Consider the following 27,913-nt stretch of genomic DNA (forward strand, 5'->3'; position numbering starts at 1 on the left):
GGACAAGGATGGGGGGGGAAAATCCCTCTGGCTGCAGCTGGGACATGGCACTGCCCGTCCTGCTGTGGCTGTGTGAGCCCCAGTCCTGGTGCCAAGGCAGGGGCTGAGGGTTGGGCAGGGGACAGTGGGACCCTCTGGCTCTTCCAAAGCTGCTGCGACGTGTTGGAGTGAAAGGCTCCAGGATCCCCCTGCCCCGACTGTGGAAAATTCCTCAAGTGGCTGCAAAGCTGCAGCAGTGAGGGGGGCGCTGGGGCTGAATCCAGGGGTCCCCTCTGGTCCCACCAGCCAGGATATGCCAGCAGAGGAACAAATGGCATTTGGAACATCTTTGCTTTCCAAAGCAGCAGCTGAGATACTTGGTCAGCAGAAGCAACAGGAAAACCCAACAGAGGCAGCTGAAGAACACAGAGCTGGCACAGGGGGGCTGTGGAGGCCACCTCTCACTCCTGCCTGGGGTTGGCACTTGCAGCCATCAGGAAAGACTGGGCAGCGGACGGACGGACGGACGGACGGACGGACGGACGGAAGGAAGGAAGGAAGGAAGGAAGGAAGGAAGGAAGGAAGGAAGGAAGGAAGGAAGGGAAAGAGGGTCTTGGAAAGGCACTGGGATCTGCCTTCAGCTGCATCACTGAGCTAGTGAGTGAGGACTGATTTTGACTGGATCCATCCATCCCTGTCCAGACTCCACAACACCAAAACAGCATCTTCTGCTCTGTCACTCTGGGGGCAGTGAATTCATCAGCACAGGGGGGTCCCCTCTCATCATGACCCGCCCCTGGAGGGTCCCAATCTCACTGCACACAAAGAGGCATGGAAAATAGAGAATGATGTTTAAAACCATAGAATGGCTCTGCCTGAAGGGACCTTAAAGCTCATCTTGTTCCATCCCCTGCCATGGGCAGCTGATCTAGGCAACTTTTTCCTTGACAGGAAAACTGCTGCCCAGGGTGAACTATAAATACAAAGATAATTTTAATTAATTTATTTATTTCTTTACACATAACTGAAAGTGATGTTACAGTACATAAGTTATTTACAACTGTGCAGTAATGTGTTGCAAAATAAATTATCTAGAAGGCAGCAAAAGTACATTGTTAATGTATATAAAAACTGTACAGCATTTATGGGATACAATTTTTCTTTATATGAGTATTGGCTCTGTAGTGTTTTCAAGTTATGTTCTCAGAAAGAGAAACGAAATGCCCAAGATTAAAGGAAAAAATATATAAACCACGTGGATTTTACTCCATTAAAAACACAGTTGGCAAAGTCCTTTCTCTGCGTCGCCGTCTCCCCAGCCGTGCCGCCCCGGCGGCTCCTCTGCCCGTCCCCAGTGGTGGCAGCGGCTGCTGCGGGGCCACCGGCACATCCCGGAGCTGTCCCCGCTCCGGAGCCACCGCTGCCCAACTCGGACACTGTCCTTTTGTTTCTAATTGTTTTTTTTTCTTCCTTTTTTTTTGTGATTTTTTTTTGTAGTATTTTTTGTTTGTTTGTTTGTTTGTAGACATACCCATGATGGAACGAGAAACTCAAACACCCCCTCCCCTCCCCCCATGGTTTCCTACTGCAGCTTCTCCGAGAGGAGATCCGCGCCCGGTGGAAAACAGAGAGCTGGAAATCACGGTGTTCACAAGTACATGGTTCACGTGGTTGCTGGCCCCGCTCAGCAGCTTCTGCAACACACACACTGTGTCCTTGGCCTCCTCCCTCCGCGCCTCGGCCAGTCCCGGGGCCGCTGAGCGCCCGCTGCCCGCGCTGCCCGGAGCCTCCCCGCCGCGGGCGCCGGCGGGAAGGAGCTGCGCCCGTTCCGCTGCCCCGCGGAGCCGCGGCAGTCCGGAAGCGAGGGACACGTCGTGAAGAAAGTGCAATTATTTTTTTTTTCTTATTGTTTTGTTTTTCTGCCGATAGCTGCTTCCTCCTCCTCTGACCAGGGATTCATCAGCAAGCGGTTAAGGGTGAATGTGAGCTCGACCACCCGACCTCGGAGCGCTCCCGTCCTTGCCAGTGTTCAGTGATGTCTCCTGGGTTGGAACTGTCATGCCGGCAAGAGCACAAAGTCATCGTTCACGTCGACCATTGGCACATAGAACGAGGGCACCTCGTTGACGCAGAGGGATTTGTGCCCCGCGGGGTCCAGCTCCTGCACCTTCAGCTGCCACTCCATCCTCTGCACCGCGTTCAGGGCAGCTGCTTCGTGTTGCTGTCGCATGAGCAGGCATGTCTGGATTGGGAACAACAGAGGGACGTGAGGGCTGAGTGGCAGGCAAAGGCAGGGGACATGCAGCCACTGTGGGCACGGCGGTAAAGGCAGCAAGGGATGCCACACACAGGACACCTGGATTTGGAATGTCTGCTGAGCCCAGCTCCAGTAGGAGCAGAAGCAAACTCAAAAGTTTGGGGTTGAAGGCTTGTCAGCACTCCAGAGCATCCTCTCCCACACAACACTGCCCTGACAATCTCCGGACACCCACTCTGTGCTGGAAACCACTAAGGGAGCTCCCAGACTCCAGCCACAGGCAGAACCCTCCTGGAATGCCCCTGGCCTGGAGCACGGGGCTCCCACAGCTCTCACCTTCATCCGGTCGTACTTGTCATCCACGTCCTGCAGCCAGGAAATGAACTGTCGTGCGTTGAAACGGTCTCTGACCGATTTGTTTTCATCTCCCTAAGAACAGGACAGCAAAGGGAGGGACACAGGGTTAGCTTTGTACTTCAAGCAGTTCCAGGTCTCACAGGCCATATTCAAGCCCCTCCGAGGAGGACTCCTCGGAACTGCGGTGCCTGCAGGAAGGGAGGATGGACATCACTGCTGTCAGCTGCTCCTGCAGCCCTTTCCAGGGATTCAGCCTCAGATGGGGATGCACCCATGTGCACATACTCCCTGGTTCTTCTTGCTTTGCAGGGAATCCATGTCAGCCCATCACAGCACCTGCACCTCCCTGACTCCTTCAACTCACGACAGGATAGCAGCAGACACTGGGCTGGGAAATGTTGACAGATAAATCAGAGCTCCTGCATCAACAGGCAGCTTGCTAATAAATTGCAGTATCCTGTCCCTGCCCAGGATCCCTCCTGCAATGCAGCAGTGTAATGTTTCTCTTCCCTTCCCTCCACAGGCAGAGACAGCCCAGAGTGTAAAGTAAAGGAAACCTTTTCAGTGTGCAGATGATGTTGACCAAGAAGGATGGAGGGTCCCAAGATTCACTGATAAAGCTGAGCCATCTCTGCTTCTAACAGACATGAACTCCCTGGGTCCCGCATTCCTGGATCTACTTCCTTCCCCAGCACACGTGGGAACTGAGGAAGGTTAGGTAAATGATGTTCCAAGTCAGAGAATAGTTTGGATTGGGACAGACCTTAAAGCCCATCTCATTTCACCCCCTGCCATGGGACACCGTCCACTATCCCAGGCTGCTCCTAAACGCATGCAACCTGGTCTTGGACACTTCAGGGATGGAACAACCACAGCTTCTCTGGGCACCCCGTGCCAGGTCCTCTCCACCCTCACAGGGAACAATTCCTTCCCAATATCCCATCTAACCCTGCCCTCTGGGGGAGGTGACATCCTGCACCCGTGTGCCGAGGTGGGTGACCTGAGCAAGGAGAGCATTAGTAATTCCTGCCTCCATTCTTCCCCCCATCCCTCCAGAAAAGCCCACTCCCTCAGGTTCTTGCAGAGCCCCTGAGACACTTCCTTACCACTGAGCCAAGCACTGACCTGATTTTCCAGAGGCATGTTGTACACCTCAGAGTCCAGCAGCATGGTGCAGGCACTGAAGGGCACAGCCTGGTTGGCAATGGTCCTTGCTGCCCGGCAGTGCACCCTCAGGATCTCCTGCTCGCAGGAGACGATCAGCTTCTCCTGAGGAAGAGCAGAGCAGTGAGTGTGGCAGCCTGAGCCTTGCCAGCAGGGGAAATTCGGGCCCTGCTGCCCAGCTGGAGTGTCCCCTTACCCGCTCGATGCTGTGCTGCAGCCGCAGCTTCCCCCGCACGGCCTCCTGCTGCTTGAAGAGCTCCTTGAGCGGCTCCGCCAGCGACGGTGGCGGCGCGATCTGCGGGCACAGGCAGAGCTGAGAGCAGGACCTCTGTGGGGCACAGCCTGTCCCCAGAAATGTGTGCTGGGCACAGAGGGAGCAGGGACATCCCATGGGGTGCCTATGGAGACCCTGGAGAAGCTCTGCCAAGGACAAGGTCCTGCCCAGTGCTCAGACTCAGTGAGGGTGAGGACTTGGCAAGAACAACCAGAGCCTGACCCGCCCTCGTGCTGCAGGGCAGGGTGTGCAGCAAGGAATGGAGCCTGGTCACACTTCTCCTCCAGCCTGGATCCCAGATTTACCACATGCAGCACCAAGTTTATTGATGCATTTTTATTAGCAAGGCTGCTCCTGCAGCACAGCAGTGAAATGCTGATCCCAGTGCCAAGTCAAGGAGCAGTGCTCGGGAAAATGATGGCAGGAGTTAAGAGCCATCTTTTTCCCATGTTTCAGGTTTATTATCCTCTTACTACACTGCTGCAAGAGCAGTTTTACCTAGCTAGCCTCAAATCCAGTGAATTCTTACAGACTTTACTCTAAAGCCTGACCGAACCTCACATCCCTCATCACAGCCCAAGGTCTTCTCTGCCAAAATGCAGCAACTCAGGGGCTGCATTGACCACACAGCCAGGCACTTACCCAGGCTCAGGTTTGGTGTCATATTCTAAAGGCAGGTTGGGGCACATTGGCATTGCAGGGTGGCCACAGGGCATGGGGGACAGCTTGGATGTGTCTGTAACAGTGAAGGGGGGACAGTTCCTAAGGACAGGCTAAAGAGAGAAGGTGACTCACCACTGGAATATGGAGCTTGCTTAGGGGTTTGCCATCCAACAGGTAGGAGCCTGTGTAGGTGACATACTCAGCGTAGCACTGCGGAGCTTGGGGAGTAATGTAGCACAGGATTTTCCGCTTCTCCTCAATCTTCTTCCTGATCTGGAGGTACTCGAAGTAGGGGTTGGACCTGTCGCTGTGATAAGGTTCGATGTCGTCCAGTTTGATGGCATCGACGATAGCTGCCAGAGTCTGCTGGATCATCTCCCTCGTCTGCTGCGTGGACGTGTTGATCTGCTGCTGCAGCTGCTGGTTGGAGCGCTGGAAGCGGCGCTTCCGCGGGTGCTGAGCCTGGGAATCGTCCTCCTCCGTGACGCGGCCTTTGGCACGCGTGACGGGCGCAGAGACGGGAGGAAATTCCTTCTCGGATGCGGCGGCGTTCTGCTTGTTTTGGTTGGCGAGCATCTGAGCCCGGTTCCTGGTAATCCGCTGAGGAATCTCTTCTATTTTGGGTGGTTTGGGAGCTTCTGCTACTGGTTTTTGTACTGGTTCAACGATTTCTGCTTGAGCATTGCCAGGAGGCGCGTCCGCCTGGGATGGCGGGGCCTGGCTCCCACCACGGGCTCCAGCACTGTCCTGTGGAACGCCGGCCTCGGAGCTGGCCACGGGCACAGGACAGGGCTGAGAGCTGCCCTCTGCCACCCCACCAGTCGACGGCAGCTCCTCGTGCACGGCCTCCACCTCTTTGCTCTCCGCCTGTGTGGACTCGGATGGGGTCTGCTGGAAAACCTGCACTTCCGAGTCCTCCGCTGCCTTCTCCTCAGCTGCATTCAGTGCTTCCGAGGCGGATTCTTGTGCAGCCACTTCTGGTTTCTGCTCCTCTGCTGGTGGCTCTGTGTCTGTGGGCAGGGTGGCAGCTGCCTGGCTGGCCGGCGGCTCCTCCGGCTCACCGGGGGCTATCACGGATGCGCCGGCTTTGATGATCCCAGCACTCGGTTCTGAAGCTGCTGCTGGGCTTTCCTCCACCGCTTCCGCCTCGGTCATCTCCGTCTCTGCAACCTCCTTAGGCTGGAGTGGCAGCTCTGGGAGCGAGAAGGGGCCAAGGTCCAATTCATCCTCGGTGTTGGTGAAGGGGTCGGGCCACGTCACCGCCTCCTCTGCATTCGCAGGTGCTGCGGTGTTGTTTTCCAAATAGTTGTTTTCTGGTGCGGTGACACCTTCGGCCTGAGGTTCTGCTGGCACACACGGGGGCTCTGGAGGGATCTCTGGTGCTTCTTCTGGAAGAGGCTTGCAGTTGTTGAAGAAGGTGTCTAACCTAGTAGGGGACATGTACGGAGCTTGCTCTTCAGCATTTGCAATTTCTCCTGGAACTGCTTCCTCAGCATCCTCCTTGACTTCCTCCAGCCTCGGTTCAGACACTGACAGAGGGTACGAGATGGGAGAAACGGGGTAGGAAGTCTCTGCGGGAATGAAGGCTACTGGTGCGGGATGAATTGGCTCTAGGGAACAGAGCGGAGGTTTGGGGGACTCGGAAAACCTCTGAGGAGATTTCATCAGAAGCTCCGAGCCCATGGACCAAGTGACAGAGTGCTCTGCGGGGTTGCCCATCAGGCTGGGAGGAATGGCAGTGTCTGGGTTTCTGGAGGGAGGGTTATCCCAGTCTATGTTGTTTTGTTCGGGCATTCCCGAACTAAAATGGTTTTCTTCGATGGGTGGTAGGTAGGTGGATTCTGGTGGCATGATGGAGGCAGTGGCTTGCTGCTCCTCTGTGGTATCCAAGGGCATGCCAATGTCAGGGGGAAGAGCACTTTCCACTGAAGGAGCCAGCAGCTCGTCCCTGTGTGAAGGGGAGGATTTTGCTTGTAAACCAGAGAAGACACTTTCGGGCGACTGGGCGACCCCACTGACAGCTCCCTGCGTGCAGTGCAAAGCTTCCACTTTGGGTGAGGAAACTCCATAATCCGGGGAGTAATACCCAGGAGACAAACACTGGAACTTCTCAGCAGGAACGGAGGGAAGGGGAACTTTCTCCTCCATTAAATGCTGCACTGGAGAGTCATAATTTGATGTTGCTGGGACACTTTGCTGTCTGAAAAACTTATCTCCAACGCTGAATTCCTCTTCGGGCGCCCTCCTGATATCCACTGAGATGGAACGGTAGAGGTTTGAGGAGGGTATGGTGCGAGTCGGGGTCTGGCTGGGGTTCTCAGGGAGCCCGCTGGAAACGTTGGTGTATCTGTCGAAGAAGGAGGGAGAGCAGGCGTTCATGGACATGGTGGAGATGGGCAGCGAGTGCTGGGAGTCCGCACACTCGAACATCAGGTCCGTGTAGTCCTCGTTGCTGCATGACGGAGTCCTGGGTGTCTGCATCACCTCCTCGTAGCTCGGGCAGGACACGACGGATGCTGGGGTCGGGACGCCTGTGGGGCGGTTCTGATCTGGCCTGGGAGACGCTGGGAGGATCTCCTTCAGCTGAGGACCCGTGATCCAGTCCTTGGAGTCTGTCCCCACAGCAGGCTGTGCCTTGTTTTCCGGTGACAGAATAGGAGTCAGGGGACCCAACTCCTTGAGTTTCTTGTCCTTGAGCTGTGTGTCCAGTGTTAGCGGTTTCTTGGTTGGCAGGTCCAGGCTCCTCTTGCGCACATCCTCTGAGCTTTTCAGTTTGTCCTTTAACTTGGGGTCTCCAGACCTGTGCCGCATTTTCTCCATTTGCTTCATTCTCTCCTTGTGCCTTTTGTGGCGCTCCTCGATCTCCAGGTCCTTCTGGCTCAGCATCCTCTCAAAGCTCGTCATCATCAAATCACCATCTCCCAGAAGTTTCTCCCTCGGCCTGGCGTCCTTCTTGCCGCTGTCTTTGGAAAGGGTTATTTTTTCATTCCCATTGCTTATTTTTATGGACTCTGACTTGTCTTTGTCTTGATTCTCCTTAAGCTTCTCCTTCAGCTTGGCTTCACCGAATTTGAGGTTATCCTCCTTGGATTTATCTTTAAAGGTGGTAACTTGAGGCCCATCCTTATCTTTGAGTGTTGACTTGGGCTCATCTTTGTGATGTTTAAAGAAACCATCTGTGTGTTTGTCCCTATGCTTTTCCTTTTCCTCCTTCCATTTTTCCTTGTGTTTATCTCGCTTCTTTTTCTCTTTAGCTGTGCTGATGGAGCTGGAACCGTAAGCCTTTTCTTTCTCCGCCTTCTTTGACAGCTCTCTTTCAGAATCATTTTTATCCTTCTTTTCAGAAAATAAGTAATCAATGCTCTTCTCCGGTTCCTCATCAGCGTCTGCCTTCATGTTGTAGGAAGAGCCAAAAGCCTCCCCATCCACAGAGAAATCCTTTTCATAATGAGTGGAATCCTTTCTGCTGCTGGAGTCCTTGAATTCTTCTGATTTTTCCTTTTTCTCTGTCTTCTCTTTCTTTGCTTTTTCCTTCTCATGACTTTTCTTTGAGGAAGATGAGGAATGTCGGTGCCTCTCCTTCTCCTTGAGTTTGTCCTGAAGGCAGGGTAAAGGGAGAGAGTCCTTAAACTTTTCTTCAGCGGCGTCGGTCAGGGAGAGGTTAGAAGACTCAAAGAGGCTGGTGAGTCCTGGCTCTTGCCCTCTGTCTGTGAAGCTGTCAGAGGAGATCTCACTGATTTTGTCATTGGAGTCATCCCTGTAGTCATTCAGAGCCTCCTCCTCCAGTTTCTCCAGCAGGCTCTTCTCTGACTCCCCTCCTTTTGAAGATTTCTTCTCTTTGGAATGCTCCTTGTCTGGCTTCTCCTTATGTTTGCTTTTCACCTTGTCATCACTGGTGTGTTTCTTCTCAACCTTATCTGGGAGCTTTTGCTTGTTCTTTTTCTCCTGAGTGGAATCTATGGACATTCTTTCTTTCCTGTCCTTGTACTTCTCACTGGAGTCTTTATCTTTCTTCTCTTTGTGCTTCTCAAAGGAACTCTTCTCCTTCTTCTCCTTTCCCCCTTCCGATGTTCCTTTGTCCTTTTTCTTCTCCTTGGACTCCTTATCCTTCTGCTTCTCCGAGTGCTGCCGGTCGGACGAGTACTTGCGGTGCTTGTCGGGGTACAGCTCCTTCTCGGCCGCCGCGCCATCGTCCTTGTCCTGCAGGCTGTCCAGGCGATGCATCTCGCTGCCGGCCGAGTCGCCCACCTTGAACCCACTCAGGCTGTAATCGTCCCTCTCGTCCTCGCTCTCATCCGTGAAGATGTCAGCGATGCTGTACCAGCTCTTCTCCTTGCCTTTCTTCTCGTCCTTCTTCTCAGAGAAATCGTCTCTGTCTGTGGAGAAGTTTTTCTCTTTCTTCTCCTTCACCTGGTCGAAAGAACTCTTCCGCTCCTTGTCTTTGCTGTGAAGATCCTTATACTTCTCCTTAGTTTCTTTCTTCTCTTTGAAACTCTTCTCTAGTTCTTTGTCCTTCAAGATTTTCTCTGGAGCAGCTTTTTCGTTTTTCTCCTTGTCGACTTCTTTGGATTTTTCCTTGTATTTTTCTGGCTTCACCTTTTCTTTTTTTTCTTTATCAGGAGCATCTTTCTTATCCTTTTCCTTCCCAGAATGGTGCCTCTCCCAGCTCTCCAGGGTTTTCCCACTGAACTCAGGGTCAGACTTATCCTTGAAGAATGTTTCACAGCCATACTCCTTGAAGTCATCTCGATACGGCTCCTCCTGCTTCGTCTTGGGATCTTTTCGCTCTTTGGAGCCGTCAGAGGAATCTTTTCTGTCTTTGTTGGTTTCACCTGTGTCTTTTTCTTTCCGCTCCTTGCCAGTCTCCACAGAATCCTTCCTTTTCTTATCCTTTTCAGGCAAATAACTGGGAGTAACTTTGTGTCTGTCTGTTTGGTCCTTTTTCTTCTCGGAGCTTTTCTCCACGTAATCCCTCTCCTTCTTCTTTAAGAAAGTGTCCTTTTCATTCCGCTTCTCGTTGTATTCCTTCTTCTCTTTCATTTTATTTTCCTTTTTCTTGTCTTTAATTTCCTCTTTCACGGGTTCTATGATTAGTTTTGCCACAGTGTCATTTTTAATCTCCCTGAAATCCGTTATTGGAGAATCCCAGCTGTCCTCACCCTTGAAATCGAAGGATGAATCAGAGGACAGGTCTGAAAACCACCTCTCCTGCTGATCGTCCGAAAGGCTGAACTTCGTGTCCTCGCTTTCAGCAAATTGAGTTTTGTTATTAAACTCATCAAACCCAGACTCGTCCCTGTAAAGTTTTTCTTTTTTGCATTTTTCCTTCTCTTCCTTGAAGGATTTTTCTTTCTCTAGTTTAGAAACCTTTTCCTCCTTCAGCTCATTCTTCTTCTCAGATTTGGACTGCTTGTCCTTTGACTTCTTCTTTCTCTCCTCCTTGTGTATTCTCGGCTTCTCCTCCTTGGGAGATTTCTCCTTGACAGGTTTCTCTTTTTCTGATTTACTCAATCCTTCTCTGAAGGATTTGCTCAGGTCTTTACTACCATCTTTGATTTTTCTTAACGATTTCTCCTCTTTTGAGGATTTTCCAGTCTCATCTTTAAACAACCACTCCTTCTCCTCTGCTTTACCTTTAGGGAGCTTCTCCTCTTTCTTACCATGCTCCCGATCGTGCTTTAACACTTTCAACTTGTTTTCGACTGGATTTTCTGTCTCTACTATCAAGCCTTTCTCAGGCTTTTGTTTAGAGTCCTCAAACTCAAAAGAAAATGTTTTAATTATTTTAATGTCTTGGCTGATGGGACACTGTCCCTTCTCCTTGTTTTTATGTTTGTGTTTTGTTTTATGCTTTTTAACAACTTTCCCCTCCTTGTCCAGCTTTGGAATTGCTCCATCCACATTGCTATGGAATGAATTCTTTTTCTCAGAAACAGTGTTGTGGGGGGTGTTTTTCTTTTTGTGCTCTGGTTTCTTCCTGACTGGCTTTAGTGACTCTAAGCTCGAGTCCTCGGACGAGTAGTCTGACTCGCTCGTCAGCCTCGTCCTGGTGGAGTCCGATAGGGAACTGACATCTGACCAAGCTGGAGAAGATATGGTTTTCCAATTGTCCGTCCTCCAGTGCTTGGAGTGCTGTTCTGTAAGATTGGGATTATGTTTCTGGGATGCTAAACTCCCATGTGAAGAGGTCGATGAGGCAGACAGAGAGTTAAACAAGGAGGATTCCTTTAGCACTAGCCTTGAGTCCTTTACACAGCTAGAGCTCTGTAGAGAGTCTCTATCATCCTCCTCACTCTCCACGTTTTCACTCTCTGATTCAGAGGAACAAAACTTGTCATTTTTTTTGCCAAACCGAACCTCTTTGCTTTTCGTCTCCTTCTTCCGCTTCTTTTTTACTTTGCTTTTCTCCTTGGGTGCCTTGGTGCTGGCGGGCTCCCGGATTTTGCTGCTGGGCAATATGGAGTGGGTGGAGAGGCGCAGCTTCTCCCCCGTGCCCACGGCCACACTGGTCTCCTCCTCGTCCGAGCTGTCCGACAGGATGCGGTGGGCAGCTTTCTTTGGTGTAATTGTGTTATTTTTAGTATAAGTTTTCACTTCCATTTTGGGTATGGAAATGAAACTGTTTGCTTTAGTCTCTTTCCTGTAATCCTTTTTCAGCAAATGCTTGTCATCGACCGGCGGGACCCGGTCCTGCTCATCGTCCTCATCGAATTCATACTCATCCTTCACTGGGGTGATGGTTTTGGGGGGCTCCTGGACCTTGGGCTTGTGCTTCAAACCCTTCTCAAACTCTGAGTCTGTGTTATTGCCATCAACGGAGCTGGAGGGAGCGAAGGAAGGAGCGTCCTCCTCTTCTGAGGTCTCTGCAGAGAGAGAAGAACAGCGTGTTAGGGACTGCCAAGGGTTCTGGGGAGGGAACATCACTGCTACCCTGCACACACCAACCCCTGCAAACAGCCCTGATACCCTTTGGCCTCAATCAGCCTTTGCAAGTCGGCAGCCAACAGCTCGAAATGCCAGGTTGGGGGATCTTTTTGGAAGGAAGCTCCTCCAGCTCCAACATGCATGGGCTATTCCTCAAAATAACGTCCTCGGTGTATCATGAGAACCTGGGAGCAGTCTTGGCTCCCCAAAGACTGATAACTCTAATTTGTACTAATTAAAACCCGCAGAGTGTCCCACAATGGTGGCACTGGTCGAAGAGGCTCTAGCAGGGACAGCCTGGAAGCAGAACCTGAAACTCTGGTGTTGGGACAGCTGAAGGACAGGAACACAGAGCAGGCACACAAACCTCCTCCTCTCCACTGGAATTACCCACTTTCCAAAGGTAAGACATCCATTTACCTGCAACTGACTTGCAATCCTACATCCCAACTGTACCAGGGAAGCAATCTCAATGCTGGCTCCCAGGGCAAACAGCCCCCCAAGCTAAAGTTGGTGGTTTTGTTGTCTGAATTTGGGTTATAACTACGGGTGGGCTCCTGACCACAGCAGCATCTGACTAGAGTCTAACTTCACTGTCCTCTTAAGTTCTCTGTGTTAGCCGCAGGCCACAACTGTCACTGCCATGGCCACAGAAAGGCCAATCTCACCTGTGGAGCTCTCTTCGCTGGAGGGGTACGTGGTCTTCCCCAGGAGCAGGTTCACCATGGTGGGAGAATTCGCTACTTTCAAAGGTGTCTCACCCTTCCTGTTGCTTTGATGAGGATTCCCTCCATAATGCAACAACAATTTCACCACCTGAAAAGAGAAAGTGAGGCTTGAAGATGCTCATGATGTTTTGACTTCAGGGTTTTTCTGTGTGATTTTCATACATAACTAAGAATGGTGTCTTCAGGACATGCCTTGCGGTACTAATGTAAGAGAGAAGCCCCAGCAACATTCCCAGAGAAGTGGTGGAATCACCATCCCTGAAAGTGCTCAAAAAACATTTAGGGACAGGGTTTACTGATGCACTGGCAGCATCAGGTTAATGGCTGGGCTCGATGATTGTGGAAGTCTTTTTCAACTGTAATGATCCTGTGACTCTAGGAACCAACCTGGGCAGGAAAGAAGGGGGAAGAACAAGGCACAAAATCATACTCCTGTCTCACTTCCAGAAGAATGAACTATGTTGCTCCTCTTGCAGGGGAGTACCAACTAAAACGCTCAACAGCTCTAAGACAGGGAAATTCACACAATCAGGGAATAATTTAGGCTGGAAGGGACCTTCAAGCCCATCCCATGCCATGGGCATGGGACACCTTCCACCAACCCAGGCTGCTCCACGCCCCATCCCACCTGGCCTTGAACACAAACTCCTGCCCACTCCACGGGAAACGAGACAAAACTACCCAGAACCTCTGTGTTTTCACAGCGGGCTGCTCGAAGCACAAGTTCCCAAAAGAATCATTCAAAGCACAGCAGTGAATCCCAGCAGCCTGACCTTGAAGTGGCCGTTGTTGGCGGCGTCGTGCAGGGGGGTGTCATCGTCCAGCCCCTTGGTGTTGACCTCGGCGCCCGCCGCCAGCAGCTGCTTGGCCACGTCGTAGTAGCCCCGATTGCAGGCCTCGTGCAGCGCCGTCCAGCCTGCAAAAGGACAGGGACACTCAGGATACCACCCCCACAGTGAGACACAGGGAATGCCTGCAGGGTCAGTGTGGTCAGGGCTGTGTTGCTCTGATGGCTGAGCTGGCCATGTTTGCTCGGATGCCCATGGCACAGCAGGAAGGAACCTGCAGCTCTGCCCTGCTGCTCCTGCCAGGTGGTCATAGAATCGATCCCACTTCTCCCTCCACAGTCAGAGCATCTGCCAGACCTGACACAGCCCCTGGAAATGTAAAGTTTTAGATGGGAAATAAGGAGAATTGCTGATATCATGTGAAAGGCAGGTCTTAAATCCATTCCCCTTTATACCATCATGGAATAGTTGGGTTGGAAGGGATCTTAAAGCTCATCCAGTCTCACCCCCAGAAATGGGCAGGGACTCCTTCCACTGTCCCAGGCTGCTCCAAGTCCCCTCCAATCTGGTCTTCAATGCTTCCAGCAATGAGGTAGCCAGAGCTTCTCTGAGCAACCTGTGCCAGGGTCTCACCACCCTCACAGGAGACAATTTCTTCCTAATATCCCACCTAACCCTGCCCTATGTCAGCTTATGGCCATTCCCTCTTGCTCTGTCACTCCATGGTCCTGTGAAACGTTCCTCTCCAGCCTCCTCTTAAGCTCCTTTAGGTTTGGCTTTAGGTTCCAATCCCTCTGTAAGGGAAACCCTGGCGCCCAGACCAGGCCTGAGCTCAGAACTGCAGATAGGGCTCAAACAGCCCCCACACAGATTTTCTGTGTGCTCTCCAAACACAGGAACACCGGCCTGGGCTCAGGGGGAAACCAAACAGCAGTGTCTCCACAGTAACGGCGGCTCCAGCTCTCAAACAAATCTCTGAAGAGCGCTGAACAAAATATTTTATCGTGTTCAAACAGACTATTTTTAAGCAGAGCCTGTTTTGAAGTTCCCCAGTGCGGCTGCTCCGGTGTTTTGCTGATAGCGCCGTGGGAGCGCGTTCCGTTACCTTCACTTGGAGCTTTTGGAGGGGGCACCTGTGCCCGGAATTAATCACAACTGATACTTCAGTCTGGCACTGGGATTAATCATACGGGTGGAGGAACAGCCGTATCTATTTATAGCCCCAAAATCACGCGAAGAGAACAGCAAAGAGCAAAGTCAGGCTCTAGGACGTGCTGAAGAAAGGCCGATCCAGCCCCACCAAACCTTCATCACCCCTTCACCAGCATCCCATGGCTGCCTTCTCCCTGCAGGACTCAGGGCTGTTCCCATCTCATCCCACCAACCTAAGCAGGAGCTTGGCAGCACTGCTGAGGAGGAGATGGAGGAGGAGGAGGAGGAGGTGGAGGTGGTACTACTCCTGAGCTGAGGGTCAGGAAGGTCAACAACTCCTTCAACTTGGGTGCCTGGTGAGAGCCTAACCTTGCCCTTCACATTCCCTCCCCATCAGCAGCACCCCCACATTCAGTCCTTAAAAACAACTCCCAAAATTTCACAGGCATCAGCCCCCCAACTCCAGAGTGATGACTTCACAAACCCACTCTCAGCAGTATTCCTGTGCACATAATTCTTTCTATTTTAAGTAAAAATAGAGCTAAACCAGCCCACCTTCCTTTGCAAATCCCCCTCCAGACTTACAACACAGCACCCCCATGCAAGGGCAGAAGGAAATGGTCCAGAGTGGCCTGGTCAGTTTTGGTGTGTGGAGCCACAACAGCTCCAGGGATTCTCTGGATCCTTCCCAGCCCAGCTTCACCACCTCAAGCAGACTGCACAACCTGGGAATTCTGCTCCCAAACTCCAACAAGAAAACTGATACTCTGGGGGATATTTTTATGTTGCTTTAAGTCGTTGTTTGGTTTTTGTGTTGTTATTTTTTTATAAAGGGCAAAAAGACCTTTTCCTCTTCAAAGAGCAAAACCACGATTTTTGGCAAATACCCTCTTTCCAAGGAGCAACCCCATGTTACAAACAAACTACTTTTCCCGGTGGGATTCATTCTTGGAGGTGGAACGTGCGACCAGGTAGGAACAAAGTTGGGATTTCTGAGCTGTGTACCTGCAAAGTCCTTCACATTGACATCTGCTCCCTCGATGATGAGCTCCTTGATGCGCCGGGCGTCCCCGCGGATGGCAGCGCGATGCAGCCGAGTCTCTCCTCGCTCGTTTCTCTTATTTACTTTATCTTTGGTTTTGGAGGCAGAGTTGGGAGTTCCCTTCTGACAAACTGTAGACTGAGAGGGATGCTTTGGTGTTGTGTCAACTGCAGGGAGGAGAGAAACAGCGTCAGGAACTGCCATTCCACAGAATTCCTAAGCCCTTAGAGGGAGCTCGTGCATCACGTTTCGTCTCGGCTCTTCCCAAAATATTCACCACAAGGCAGCAAGAGGCAACCCAGGCTCTGGAGTGGATGTGAACAGATCAGCCTGTGTGCGTCCCACGGAGATGGGAATCGCGGGCTGCCAGACCCACTGGAGAGCTGCAGTCCTGGCAAACAGTGTGGGCAATCCCGTGATCTTCGAGCAGACAATGCAGCTCCTTACCCTCAAACCTCAATTCCCAAGGGAAGCGGCCTTTTACCAAGCACATGTGAGGTCTGATGGCCTGGGGAGGAGACTCCATTTCCTGGGAGAACACTGGAATGCTCTGCAGCTTTTTCCCTTTTCATTTTCCCAAATAGCTACAGCATGAGCAGCAAGATTGGTGGGGTTTTTTTGCTAAAAGCTGCAATGTTGTGTGTAGGATGTGGAAGTGAGCAACATTGATAGTACAGAGCTCCCAAAAACCAGGGGAGGCACGTTTGCAACAGATAAAAATTACTAGAACACATGGTAAACACATTCCAGCTGTTCTACACCTCATATCAGAGCTGTGGTGGTTACACATCTTATCCCCTTCCAAGAGAAGAAACATTAAAAACCTGCAGAGGATAATATTTTGTCTTTATTCACAATCCTCCTTAACTGAGATAGCCTGAAAGGCCAGTGGGAAACACAGAGCAGAGGTGGAGGAGGCTCCCATGGAATCAAAGCTCCAGCTGAGCAGCCAGGGCAGGCTGGGTGGTGGCCTGGAATGGACCCAAGGGACACTGGAAAAAGGAAGGACAGCCAGAGCCATGTGCAGATCCCAGTGGTGCCACACCTAGAGCTACCTGCAGAGCCCTGTGAAAGCAGTGGGACCCCACAGAGCAGCAAACCAGCCCCCCTGCACCATGCCAGGGGTGGCAGCTCAGCCCTGCTGCTGTACCTGAACCCCTGGTGATCCTGGGAGACAGGAATTCCGGACGCTTGGGAGCCTCTCATTGCAGCTCCCTCTTGCCTGCCCACCCCTCAGAACAAACTCCTTCCCCAGTCTCACCTGGGCTGTTGGCAGACTCTTCTGCTGTCATCTGCATGAGGAGAGCGACTTGCTGGCGCTCGGAGAGCGGGTACCCTGCCCGGATCCCCGAGAGGCCCATGCCGAAGAGCAGGCCAGGCTTCCTGGTGGCGGGCTCCTTTTTAATCCTCTTCCGCTCGGGACCCTGCTTCTCTGTGGGACAAGGACACAGCGACACAAGCCATGAGTGTCACCAAAGCTGAAAGTCACGCTCCTGGGACTGACAGCTCCAAAAAGCTTGTGCTGAGTGAAGGAGCCCTGAGCTGAGTGACGGAGCCCTGTGGTGACGGATGGATCCCTGCAGTGGCACCTGGAGCAGCCACCCAGGCTCACAGCGCTGAGGGTGCAGCCGGGACATGCCCCACTCCTGCTCCTCCAACAGCCTCCCATTCTGCTCCACCACCAAAGAGCAGCACAGGGAACAGGGAATGGATCCTTCGAGGGGCCACAGCCAATGCTGCACCTCCCATCCTGCTTTAGGAGCCCCCATCCCATGCCAGGATGCCTGAAGGAACCTACTCAGACTGACACCATCACAGCATGGACCCAGCTGGAGGCACTGAACAGCATCAACAACGAGAGCTGAAAGATACAGGCTCAGAAATGTGGCCATCACACCCATCATCATCATCATCATCATCACCATCAAAGCAAGGAGGCTGCAGCCAAACAGGTATGGGGAGCACCAGGCTGGTCCTCTCCTCACAAAGTGGCTGGCCTCCCACCTGGCCCAGAGCACCCACCTGCCCTCAGGTCTACTGCAGTCCTCTCAAACAATCCTGAACAAACACGATGGGATGGAAGGAAGAAACCCCAGATGTGCTTGGCTTGTCATCCCAAATCCCACCCTGACACTTGGCCTCCCAAATCATCCAGCTGCAAAGGCAGCTCCTGCTGAGAGACCAAGAGCAACCACCCCCAAACCACAGTCACGCAACCACGGAGTGGTTTGAGTGGGAAGGAACCTTGGAAGCTCATCCAGTCCCACCCCCATGGGCAGGGACACCTTCCACCAGCCCAGGTGGCTCCAAGCCCTGTCCAATGCAGCCTTGGACACTACCAGGGATCAGGCAGCCACAGCTTCTCTGGGCAACCTGAAGGTGCCTGAGTACCTTAATGATAATAAAAAGAAGCAAACCTGCAGCCTCTCCCCCAGCTCTGCTCAGCCCTCTGTGTCACACCCCAGTGGGACAGAGCCTGCGGTGCCTCTGCACAAAGTCCAGGGGGTCAGGTGGAACCACCAACAGACAGGGTCACACTCGGCCACCAGACTGTGCACCACAGCACAGATTCCTCCCTTCACCCACCAAAGTGCAGCTGAGGAAAGGTCTCTGGCAGACGAGGGCAGCAGCGTGTGGGGATGTTCCGTTCCTGCCGCTCGCAGCTCGGCGGCTGAGGCACAGCCAGCTCCAGAAACCTTTTCTGGGCACAGCGCACAGAGCTGCCAACCTCTGCTCAGGGCCCACCTGGAGCAGGTGATTTCCATCCACCCCTGCTCCGGGGATCCTGTACATCTAAGAAATAATGACTGTTCCAGGGAACCTCTCAACCAGAGAGCACCGCCACCCCCCTTCAAAGCTCTCTGCTCACTGCCCAGAGAAGCTGTGGCTGCCCCTGGATCCCTGGAAGTGTCCAAAGCCAGGCTGGACGGGGCTTGGAGCAGCCTGGTCTAGTGAAGGCGTCCCTGCCCATGGCAGAGGTGGGATGAGATGAGCCTTAAGGTCCTTCCCAACCCAAAGCATTCCATAATTCTATGAAATGCAAGTCCTGGAAACATGTCTGCTTTGAAGGCGAAGCCCAGTCTACTCTGAAACCACATTTTGGTCATCCTGGCAGCTGTAACAGAGCTGGAAGATGAAACCAGATCCCAAGACAGTTTTTTAATGGCTTAAAATAAAATTAAATCCAGTGTGCTTACGGGAAGACAACTTTGCAGGGGTGGCTCCAGGAGTCACACTGCTGAGTTGTGTGTCCTGCCAGGGGACACAGGGACACCTGATCCATGTGTGCAGCACCTCCCTGCTCCTCCTGAGACTCTCCAAAGCTGCTTAAACCCTGCTCAGCCATGCCTGGCTTCCCCCCAGCCTTGGTCACATCTGGCCATTCCCCAAAGCCAGGCATGGGGACGCTTGAGGGGTCACATCTTGGCTGATGCCACCAAGCAGAGTCCCCTGAAGTACATGGTGCCCAGGGTTGCTCCGTACGGAGCCACAATTAGAATGGGAACATTTTCATTAATATCCCTTGACTGCTGCAGGTTGTCAGCACAAGCCTGGGATTTGCAAAAAATTGATTATCAAGTTCAACCGAAACCCCCTAAACTCCTATTCATTCTGCAGTAGCAGAAATTTCCTCCTCCACAGAACATTTAACATTACAAAGCATGTGATCAACAAGATAAAAATAAATTGGAAAGCGGCTGCCGCGTTCTCGCTCGCTATGGGGAGGCAGCCGAGGACTCGGGCTCGTGCTTCCCACTGGGATGGGTTCAAGGCCCGCTGGATGGGACCTGGAGACACCTGGTGTGACAACCTACCCTGAGGGTCCACTGGAAGGTGCACATGCTGATGGCAGGGGTGGAGATGAGCTTTAAGCTCCCTTCCAGCCCAAACCATTCCATGATTCTGTGGTTCTATGGCTCCAGGGCTGGCACCCCTGTGCGGGCAGCATGGCAGCCCCCAGCTCCCTGCATGGCACAATGCTCAGGCAATGTGGAGGGAGCACATAAGCAAGATCCTTAATTGGGTCTGAAACACAAGCAGAGGATGGAGACAGAGCTGCTCCCATCATCCACTTCCCATCCTGAGCCTCAGCAGGGTGAGAGCCCTGCCTGGAACTGGGCTGGCTCTCCCAGCCCTGGCTGGTCCCAGGCTCACAGAGCTGCACGTGTGTTATTCCAACCCAGAGGATTTTACTCAGAATCAGATTTGCAGATTTAAAGGTGTCCCTGCACAGAGATCTCAGCTCGTTGGCTCCTGCAGACTGCTCCTGTGCCTCCCATTAACCACACCTCTGGAACACCTTGCAGCAACATGGAGCGACTGGAGAGACACTCTCCCAGTGTTACCTACCTCGGCTGGCAGAAAAAAGCTTACTCGACACTAAAATCGCTTGAGCAAGCACAAACCCCAGAGATATGGGGGGGGGGGGGGGGGGGTGTGCAGGCAGGGAGCCCTCAGTGCCGGCAGCAGCGGTGGCTGGACCGTGCACACAGATCCCAGTGGGAGGAAGACCATGGCAGCCCACGGATGCTCCATGAGCCCGGGATGAGCCACACCTCCATGCAGCTATTTTTAAAGCAGCTTGTTTGCTGATTGCTTCAGCCCTTCTGCAAACCACCCGAGCATCAGGCCTGGTTTAATTTGGGGATCCTGCTCGGCTCTTCCCTCACGCTGACGCCAGCAGGAACCGCGTGCGCAGGCTTAAAGGGGAAAGCTGAGCCGGGAACCGCTCCTGCCTTTCACCACACGGAGCCCGAGAGGCTGCAAAGGCTGAGCAGGAGCAGATTCCCAGGACAAAGGGGTCTGAGCATCAGCTTGAGGGTGGTTCTCGTGCCCACACGAGACTCGGGGCAGTGCTGCAATGGGGAGCACAAACGCAGGGCTGCTGGAAGCGCCTCAGCAGCTCCACAGGGATCCCAGGGTAGATTGAGAGGGGTTCAGTGCAGCTGGGCTGGCTCTGTGCGCAGGCACAGGCTGAACCCAGCCCCAGCTGAAACGGAGAGGGGCAGGAGGAGAGCAGGGCGGAGATGGAAAACCTCTCAGAGGTTTCTCCATCGCACGGTGAGACGCTGGCGGGTCATGGGGACGCCGGAGCTGCGCGGCTCCTCGCTCCCCACGCAGGCAGCACACCCTGTAATGCAGAAAGCATCTGCTCCCACTGCTCGGCATGACAACACACGCACAGAAGGTGGAACCCTGAGGAAAAAAATACCATTTCCACAGCAGCAGCCTGTGCCTAACGCCTCGGCACCTCTCGGCACCGCGCGGCCACGCCGAGCGCCGGCTCACCGGCGAGAGGGGCTTTGCTGAGCTGCCGTGCCGAGCCAGCAGGGCCAGGAGATCAATAGGAATAAATTAAGAGCGGCACAGACAGCAACAGAGACTGCACTGCACCCCCGGGAGAGCAGGCGGGCTGCGCTCCCCCCAGCCCGGCCCAGCCTGCGTAAGAGTGACTCACTCCTGCTGCAGAACTTGGAGGGCATAAAACGTTTTGGAGCATGTCGGCTCAGAGCAGGGGAGAGCAGGTCCAGCCAGGCACCGTGGCCTGAGGATGCACTCCCAGGCTCACAGGGCAACCTGCAATGTGAGCCCATGACTCAGGAGGGGAAAGGCTGACAGCAGCATGGTCCCAACACATGCCAAGGCCCTGGGGCACTCCAGAACTGAAGGACAAGCAGGCTGGGGGGAAGGCTGGAGGTGGCAGGAGCAGCATGGAATGGGAAGCAGAACCATGGCACAGGTGGACAAACAAGAGAGAGCAGCGGGACAGGCCAAAACATTCCGTGATGAAGAGCTCAGAGGAGGGTGAGCAGGAGACCCCTGGGATGCAGAGGAACACGGCTCGGGCTGGGGGGACACTCTGGCACCAGGAGGTCATGGGCACACTGCAGAGCCAACGGAGCAGGGGCACAGCCAGGAGGTGATCTGGTTTATCAACCCAGTGCCAAAAAGGAAAATGAGGAAAAGTAAGGTCTGCCTTGACAGAAGGCACCCTGAGCTGCTCCCATTGAGTGGGGAGCTCATTCCCACCCAAAGGATGGAGGACCAGAGCCAGAGCCTCATGCCACACTGCTAGAAAGGATGGTGAAGACCTTGGATGTGAGTCAGGTGCAGAGAAAAGGTGCCAGCAGGAGGAACAAGCCCCTTTATAGCCATGTCAGGTCACTGTATGCAGCTGAGCCCACCATCCCTAGTGCCCAGCTGGGCTCCCTGGGGAGGAGGATCTGCAGGGCCCAACCCCACTGGCTGCAGTATTTTAAAATACAATTTGACTGGAGAAGTTTAATGCTGTGTGACAGCCTGTGGTCCAAATCCAGGTGTTCTCCCTATACCATAGGCCAGACCCCACAGCTGTGCCCTGATGTGTAATAGCAGCTCCTTCACAGAGTGGCCACTGGCTCCCAACATGCTGTGAAAGGAACCCAGAGGCTTCATAACAAACAACAATCTCCATGTTAAAAGTGAATTATTCAGAGCAAGAGCAATTTTCAAGTCCAGAACGTTCATTTCCCACGAAACAGAAAGAGCTGGAGGAGGGAGGACGGGGGAGGAAGGCCCTGGCCAACCCTCCCTTCCCGGAGCTGGGGCCAGGACACTCTGCAGACAGTGCTGATAAAAGCTCTTGTATTAAGGAAAAAGCCATCATTGATAGATTTTTGGTTCACAGAGACACAGCACACTGCAACCTCTCCCTCTGCATGTTAAGGAGGTGATGAGGGGGGAGGAGGGAGATTTATGGCAGCTCCCGTCATAAAACGACCTGGTTTTCTGCACAGCCCTTCCCAGATGGCTGCTGCACACGGGGAGTTTCTCAGGGTGATCTGAAGGCTGGTGTGTGCCAGCCTCTCCACACTGTACCGGCATTATGGAGCCCAGCTAGGAAGGGAGAAGCTCTGACATTCACTCTCTCCCTGGTTGCTAGGTGAGAACAGTTTCTTACTATTTCAGTAAAAGGATTGAAACGACACGAGCAAAGAAAGCCCCGCTGCAGCGCAGCCCCTGCGAGCCCCCAGCTGCACACACCGGAGCCCAGCCAGGCACAGCGAACGGCACAAACACCACTGTGGGATGCAGATGCCTTTTTTAATAAGCCAGCAATTTGCTTCTCACGGATTCCCTCGCCAGCCTCGCCGACTTGGGACTAACGAGCCCGTTCCCATGCCATGTCGCTCCCAACACTCCAGCATTAGGCAAGCAGCAGCCGGCTCCGGGAGAGGAGGGTTTGGGTCAGCTGATTCATCAAGCATTTTCTAACCTACTAATTAGCGTCACGTAACAACCTCAGGGGATTACAGAGGAGTTTGAAGCTCCGAGGCCAGCTCCTGCCAACCATATTCACACTGGCCCTGGTCCACCACAGCACCTCCCTGGCCGGCCACAAGCCCCCGGAATCAGCCCCAGGCACCAGGAGAGCCCTCGGAGCCCAGAAAGGTTGATATGCACAGACCAGCTTGGAGAGCTGGTGGGGGTTTCTCTCTCTCTTATTCCTCCAAGAGCACTCAGGGAAGGAGATGGACACACAGGGAGGGAGCTGGGCACCCAGGGAGGGAGCAGGACCCCAGGGAGGCAGTGGGACCCCAAGGACAGCAGGGCCCTCAGCACTGCTGGGGACCACCAGCTTTGACCCAGCCTCGCTCAGGCCCTTCCAGCTGCCAGGGAGAGCTGTCAGAGGCCAAAATTATCTCAGTGTGCTCCGAGATTTGTATCGAGCCCCAACTCTCCCTGCTGATGACTAAAGCCCTGGAAACCACAGCTGCACCTCCAGCCAAGGGACTCGAGTGACAGCGTGACATCCCGCTAAGGAAACCATCCGCAGGAGGAGCGCGCACACGGAATTCTGCGCTCCCCGCACCTCACAGCTGCTCCCCAGCAGCGTTACCTGTCCCACGCTGCACAGAGGGACCTGCTGGTGCGGATCCATCCCGTCACAGCCCCGGGCAGGTGGGGAGTGCCCGGCCCCACGCCGGCAGTCTGGTGCCGTTGAGTCAGCCGTGACTCAGCCGTGGCTCAGCGCCGCAGCCGCGGCACCGCTGCGCCAGCCGCCCGTGCCCACTTCTCCTGCCAGGTGCCTTCCCAGCAGGACTGTTCCCTTCTCCCTGCTGCTCCCTCTCTGCGGGTTGGTTAATGCCACCATTATCAGATATTCCTGGGTTTGAAGCCCCCTCCCTGCGCGGCACGTGGCCGAGGAGCCGCGCGGAGCCTCGCACGCTGCTGGAATTGCCGGGAGAAAAGCTGGCTGTGCTCGTTTGGCGGCTGCCAGGCAGCACGTAGGCTCTGGGCAGCGCCTGTGGATGTGGGGAGATGCCACATGAGGCAAGGAGAAGGAAGGAGGAGAAGGCTGAGGCACAGAGATGCTGCTCCCACAGTGCTGGAACTGTAACATGCACAGTCTGGAGGCTCACGGCTCGATGCCATTTTTATTTTTTTTTCCTACAGAGAGTTTATTTAGTTAACTCTGAGGAACCCGAGAGCCAGAATTGTTGCTCTAGAAACCATTTTGAGAAAGATTATTTTAGAAGATTTAGCTCTGAACCAACCGTACCTAAACCACGTGCTCAGCACAGTGCTGGCCAGTAGCGCCTCTGGGAGCCCACACCACAGAATCCTGGAATGGTTTAGGAGGGAAGGGACCTTAAAGCTCATCTTGTCCCATCCCCTGCACTGTGGGGGACACCTTCCACTATCCCAGGGTGCTCCAAACCTCATCCAACCTGGCCTTGGACACTTCCAGGGATGGGGTAGCCACAGCTTCTCCAGGCAACCTGTGCTGGGGCCTCAGCACCTTCACAGGAAGGAATTCCTTCCCAATATCCCATCTGCCCCTCAACCATCCTGCAGCACCAGCAGCTGCCCCACACCTAGCCAGGGTGGGTTTGCGCTGCCCTTCCACGGGAGACAAACCCACATCTGATGTTTCTCACCCCACATAAGGAGCACCTACGTCAAGGCTGAGCCAGAGCCATCTGGGGAAACAAGCAACACACACCGTGCTAAGGAAAATGAGTCACTGCAACACATCAGGATGAGGATCCATGCTATTGTTTAAACACTTGAAGAGGAGAAAAATACCCCACTAAGGCAAAGAGAGAGAGCTCTGCTAGCTCCCAGCTCCCACATCCTTACAGCTGAATTCCACATGGCTGTGGAACATCCTGGCACACCCCCTCATGCACACACAGCAGCCCATGGACACAGCCCGGGAAGCAGGACCACGTTACATAAACCACCTGGGGTCAGCCAGCAGTGATGGTGCAATCCCTCTTCTCCGAGGGCTGGGAGCAAAGCTAAGGAGCAGAACAAGCAGCAGCAGCCTCCCCCTCCTGCAGGAACACGGGGTGGGTGCAGACAAAACCCTGTCCTGCATGTCACACCTGCGTCCACAGCCAGGTGCCACTGATGGCACCAGCACAGACTTGGGGGGGACCCCTCCACCCCCAGAACGTGCAGCTTCTGAGCACCCACAAACACGTCTGTACCTGCCTCTACCTCGAGCCAGGCCGAGGACCTGACAAGATTGAAACAGTCACAATGGGGTGGTGCAAGAGCAGAGCAAGGTGCCAGGAAGTCTTTTCCTATCTCCACTAAGTCTTCTCCCCATCTCCAGCATCTGACTCCTGGAGTAAACGATGTCAGGGAAGAGAAACAGGCTCCTGCTAAGCACCAGTCTGACTGTGCACATTGATGTGCAGCTCCCTGCTGGCATCTCCAGCCCAGAGTCCCTTCCTCCCCAGCCCCCACCAAAACAGGTTGCTGAGACTCGCCTGCACCTCCCATACACCTTCCCAGAGTTCGTGAGAGCCCAGTTTGTCTTTAAATGTGTCTGTGAGTGCCACGACCTCCTCCGGGTCTCCTCTGGGAGCTGGGCTGCTGCTACCCCTCAGCTCACCCACTTCCCCAGGAAGGATGAGCTCTGGAGAGGAAGGGGAAGAGCTCTGCAGAGGAAGGAGAAGATGTCCGGAGATAAGAGTCACGCGGCTGCGGAAAGCACGGGGGGGACGGGGGAGCCCCTGAGCAGGGGGAGTCTCACGGGCTGCTGCTCCCACCCAGCAGCCACAGCTTCTCCCAGCAGCTCTCTCTGCTCTCCTCTGCATTTGGTTTCCCTCTCGCTGCTGCCAGTGCAAACATTTCCAGCATCTCTGCAGCCAGAGAGAGACAGGAGCCCTGGGACAAGCAGATCCCTGTCGTGACGTTCCAGCTGTCACGAGGGTCAGACAGCCCTGCTGTGAGTTTGGACTTCAGCTCTCAACCCACTATTGAACGTGGCATAAACACCCTTGACAAAGAGCAGCTCCAGCTCTGGTTCATCAGCTCTGCCAGGCCCCAGCCACCCCCACAGAGGTGACACCACAGCAACCCAAAACCTTGAAAAGACGTTTAAGAGAGTAACAAATGTTTGGGAACTTTCTCCCCTCACGGGGAGCTCAGGAACACAAACCCATGGAAACACTGGGCTAGCCTCAGGACATGTCACATGTCCTGCCCGTGGAACAGCCCCCACTGCTGCAGTGGCACTCCTGGCCCTTCCAGATCTGCCCTCCTGACTCCTGAACCAGAGGAGACACATCCCACGTCAGGCCACCTCTCAGGCTCACCACAGAAGCACCACCAAATACAGCCCTGCTACCATTTTTAAGCACATTCCCTATTTTTTGCCTGCTTTATGTCTTCACACAATCACTGAGCTCTACCTGACCTCAACTATTTCCAAATGCAGATTTCCTAGGAGTGTACAGCAGGGACCCACACATACCCCTGGCCAGAAATCCACAGCTCAGCCCCTTACAATCAAACAAGAGCATTTTCTCCATGCCAAAACTTTGTGACAGCTCTTCCCAACTGCTAACAAATCCAACAGCCCATCCAGGAGCCTCATGCGCCAGCCACTCTTCTGCTACAAGACTGACCTGCTTGACCAGATTCTACTTGCTGATTTTCATTTAAACACTACTCAGCTTTATTCCCTTGTTTTCCAAGTTCTCACAAGCAGGCCCTGCTCCATGGCTTGTCCCAGCCACAGTTCCTGAGATGGGATAGTTAGAAACAAGGAGAACAGGCAAGATCTGAAGGAAGGGGGTCTCCTCACACAGCCATGGCTGGGTCCACCTAAAAACATCACTAAGAAGAGATGTGCGCATGTGGAGCCGAGCAGTTATCCAGCCCCTTGTCCACGTGCCTCTTCCTTCAATTAAAAAATATAGGGGCCCCCCACCAGCTCCAACACCCAGGGCCTGAGGGTGGAATGTGGCATTTCTGTACCTGTATCCGAGTCTTTTTGATCTCCATTTGTTCCGACAGTGAAAGGCAACTTGCGTTTGGTCGCTCGCTCTTTCACCTCTTTGCCGCCATCGCTCCGGTCCAACTTTGGAGTCTTGGTTAGAGAAACTTTATCTTTATCCTGGGAAGAGAAGAGACCAAGGTCAACAAGAGCCTTCTCCAGACTGTGCCCACCTGATTCCCCAAATCCTGCACTGGCCCCAAATATCATCCCTTCCCTTTCTGCTGTGGATTTCCAGCATCAGGGTTTGCCAACGCAGCCTCCACCAAGTTATAAAGCTCTACCACAACCAGGGAAGAGCCAGGCCAATCAAGGCTGCTGTGCGGTGCCAAATTCCAACCAATTCCTGTGAAAAATGAAGCCAACACTTTGCATGAGGCTGAGGATGCGCCCAGCTGCAGGCACGGAGGGAAGGTAGGCTGGGATGGGGGAACCTGAGGATTTCTAAATGCAACCACACTACAAAAATGATCCATTCCTGCTTCGTATCAGTCCTGCTTGTTTGGGCTGGTTTGTATTTTTTAATGTGAAGCAGAAATGCTGCAAACTGCTCAAAAGCAGGGGGAGATTTTGAATGAACATCCCAAGCAAAAGTTACTGAGACAGGTGAGATTTTTCACATGACCAGGGAGAGCGGGTTCCCAGCTCAGACTCCAGGAGTCCAGTGTGCCAGGAATGCACAGCCCGAGGTCATGCCCTGTGTTTTTTGTATGCGAGGAACAGGATTATTTTAAGTGAGCAGTCCTGGACTGACCACTGTGCCCCTGCCTGAACAACAAGGGCAGCACAAGCGGCTTTGTCACAGATCTGATTTCAACAACCCAGCAAAACCCAGACTCTGCGCTTTAGTGGCAGAGTGAGATTAAACACAAGAACCTCGGTACACTACATCATGCCAGAGCGTGGCTGGAAGCTCAGACGAGCCAACCTGAGAGCATTCCCTTGTTTAGAGGGGCACAGCCCCGCGGGCAGGTGACCCCAGTGCCAGCAGTCACAGGACTGAGGTGTCACTGTCACCGTGTGTGTCACTCCTTCCTCTTGCCGTGTCTGTCTGGAGCCCACACCTCACCCAGAGCAGAAGGAGAAGCCCCTGACTCGCCCCAGGGGGAATTTGTTTGCAGCGTGACAGCCCGGGGGCCGCCCTCGCCGCGCACCAGCGAGGACGAAGGAAATGGGCTGGGGAATCCCTTTTTTGGTAAAGCGAGAGAAACAAACCTGCCTGACAGGGCTCAGTGGTGGGAGGCAGCCAAGGCACGCTCGGAGCCCCAGCAAGGGCAGCCCTGCTCGAGAGCAGCCGTCGAGCACCGGCC

At 53.7% G+C, this 27,913-nt stretch overlaps 1 protein-coding gene across 1 annotated transcript in view; it reads right to left on the minus strand.

The window, feature by feature from the left end:
* Positions 1-967: 967 nt before the first annotated feature.
* The window catches only part of ANKRD11 (ankyrin repeat domain containing 11), a 129,560-nt gene continuing 102,614 nt past the window's right edge, over positions 968-27,913 (minus strand). The window contains exons 4-13 of the mRNA XM_066194771.1: positions 26,585-26,723; positions 16,590-16,760; positions 15,292-15,495; positions 13,120-13,262; positions 12,287-12,434; positions 4,827-11,557; positions 3,954-4,052; positions 3,719-3,862; positions 2,573-2,665; positions 968-2,221 (exon numbers count right to left, since the gene is read on the minus strand). Of these exons, the coding sequence (XP_066050868.1) occupies positions 2,036-2,221; positions 2,573-2,665; positions 3,719-3,862; positions 3,954-4,052; positions 4,827-11,557; positions 12,287-12,434; positions 13,120-13,262; positions 15,292-15,495; positions 16,590-16,760; positions 26,585-26,723 (8,058 nt within the window). The 3' untranslated portion in view covers positions 968-2,035. The remainder of the gene's footprint in view (positions 2,222-2,572; positions 2,666-3,718; positions 3,863-3,953; positions 4,053-4,826; positions 11,558-12,286; positions 12,435-13,119; positions 13,263-15,291; positions 15,496-16,589; positions 16,761-26,584; positions 26,724-27,913) is intronic.

Source organism: Chamaea fasciata, unplaced genomic scaffold (assembly GCF_029207755.1).
Source record: "Chamaea fasciata isolate MVZ Bird 193981 ecotype frontalis unplaced genomic scaffold, bChaFas1.0.hap1 SCAF_12, whole genome shotgun sequence".
Lineage (NCBI taxonomy): Eukaryota > Metazoa > Chordata > Aves > Passeriformes > Sylviidae > Chamaea > Chamaea fasciata.